The sequence below is a fragment of the Pterocles gutturalis genome, unplaced genomic scaffold, assembly GCF_000699245.1.
Source record: "Pterocles gutturalis isolate BGI_N339 unplaced genomic scaffold, ASM69924v1 scaffold3747, whole genome shotgun sequence".
NCBI lineage: Eukaryota > Metazoa > Chordata > Aves > Pterocliformes > Pteroclidae > Pterocles > Pterocles gutturalis.
The window spans coordinates 1-546 of record NW_010112435.1 but is presented as its reverse complement, the minus strand read 5'-3'; the positions used below and the strand labels follow the sequence as shown (position 1 = coordinate 546).

The window sequence follows — 546 nt, the reverse complement described above, 5'->3', positions numbered from 1 at the left end:
CCGTCCCGTTCCCCCCAGCCCCCTGGGATCTCCAGCCGCTCGACAGTGTCCCCACCGCTCCCACCCACCTTTTTGACTTTGGCTTGCTCAGCCTTGGAGTCTTTCTCGGCTTTTTTGGCGAGCTTCTCCAGCTGCTTGGCTGTGAACTGCGGAGAAAGCCACAGGTTAGCGCCTGGATAGGGTCCTGCAGAACCGGGGACCACGGGGAACGGAGCCCCTGCTGCCTCCCCCACCCAGCAACACCGGCCCACACCTGTCCCGACCCTCTGGCCGCGGGGGACACCCCCCCAACCTCGCTGGGGATCGGCTCCTAGAGCACCCGGTAAACTGGGAAATCCATTTCCCCCACTTCCGAGATGGAAAACACCGGGAACGGCGGCCAAACCCGGTTAAAGAGCTCCCTCTTCCCGCAGCCACCAGCATCGGCGGGGCTCCCGCGCCTCCCGGAAGGCGGATCTCCAGAGGCCAGACCCTCCTTCTATCACAGGAGTGTGTCCGGGGGCGGAACGGTCCCCGGGGCCCTCGGGGACCGGCGATAGGTGACAG

General features: G+C 65.8%; 1 protein-coding gene across 1 annotated transcript in view; it reads right to left on the bottom strand.

Annotated features, from left to right (window-relative positions):
* Positions 1-184, bottom strand: part of CHMP1A (charged multivesicular body protein 1A) — a gene marked incomplete at its 5' end in the record, with an annotated part of 2,044 nt that extends 1,860 nt beyond the window's left edge. The window contains one exon of the mRNA XM_010074030.1: positions 69-184. Within this exon, the coding sequence (XP_010072332.1) occupies positions 69-184 (116 nt within the window). The remainder of the gene's footprint in view (positions 1-68) is intronic.
* Between the last annotated feature and the right edge of the window lie 362 nt (positions 185-546).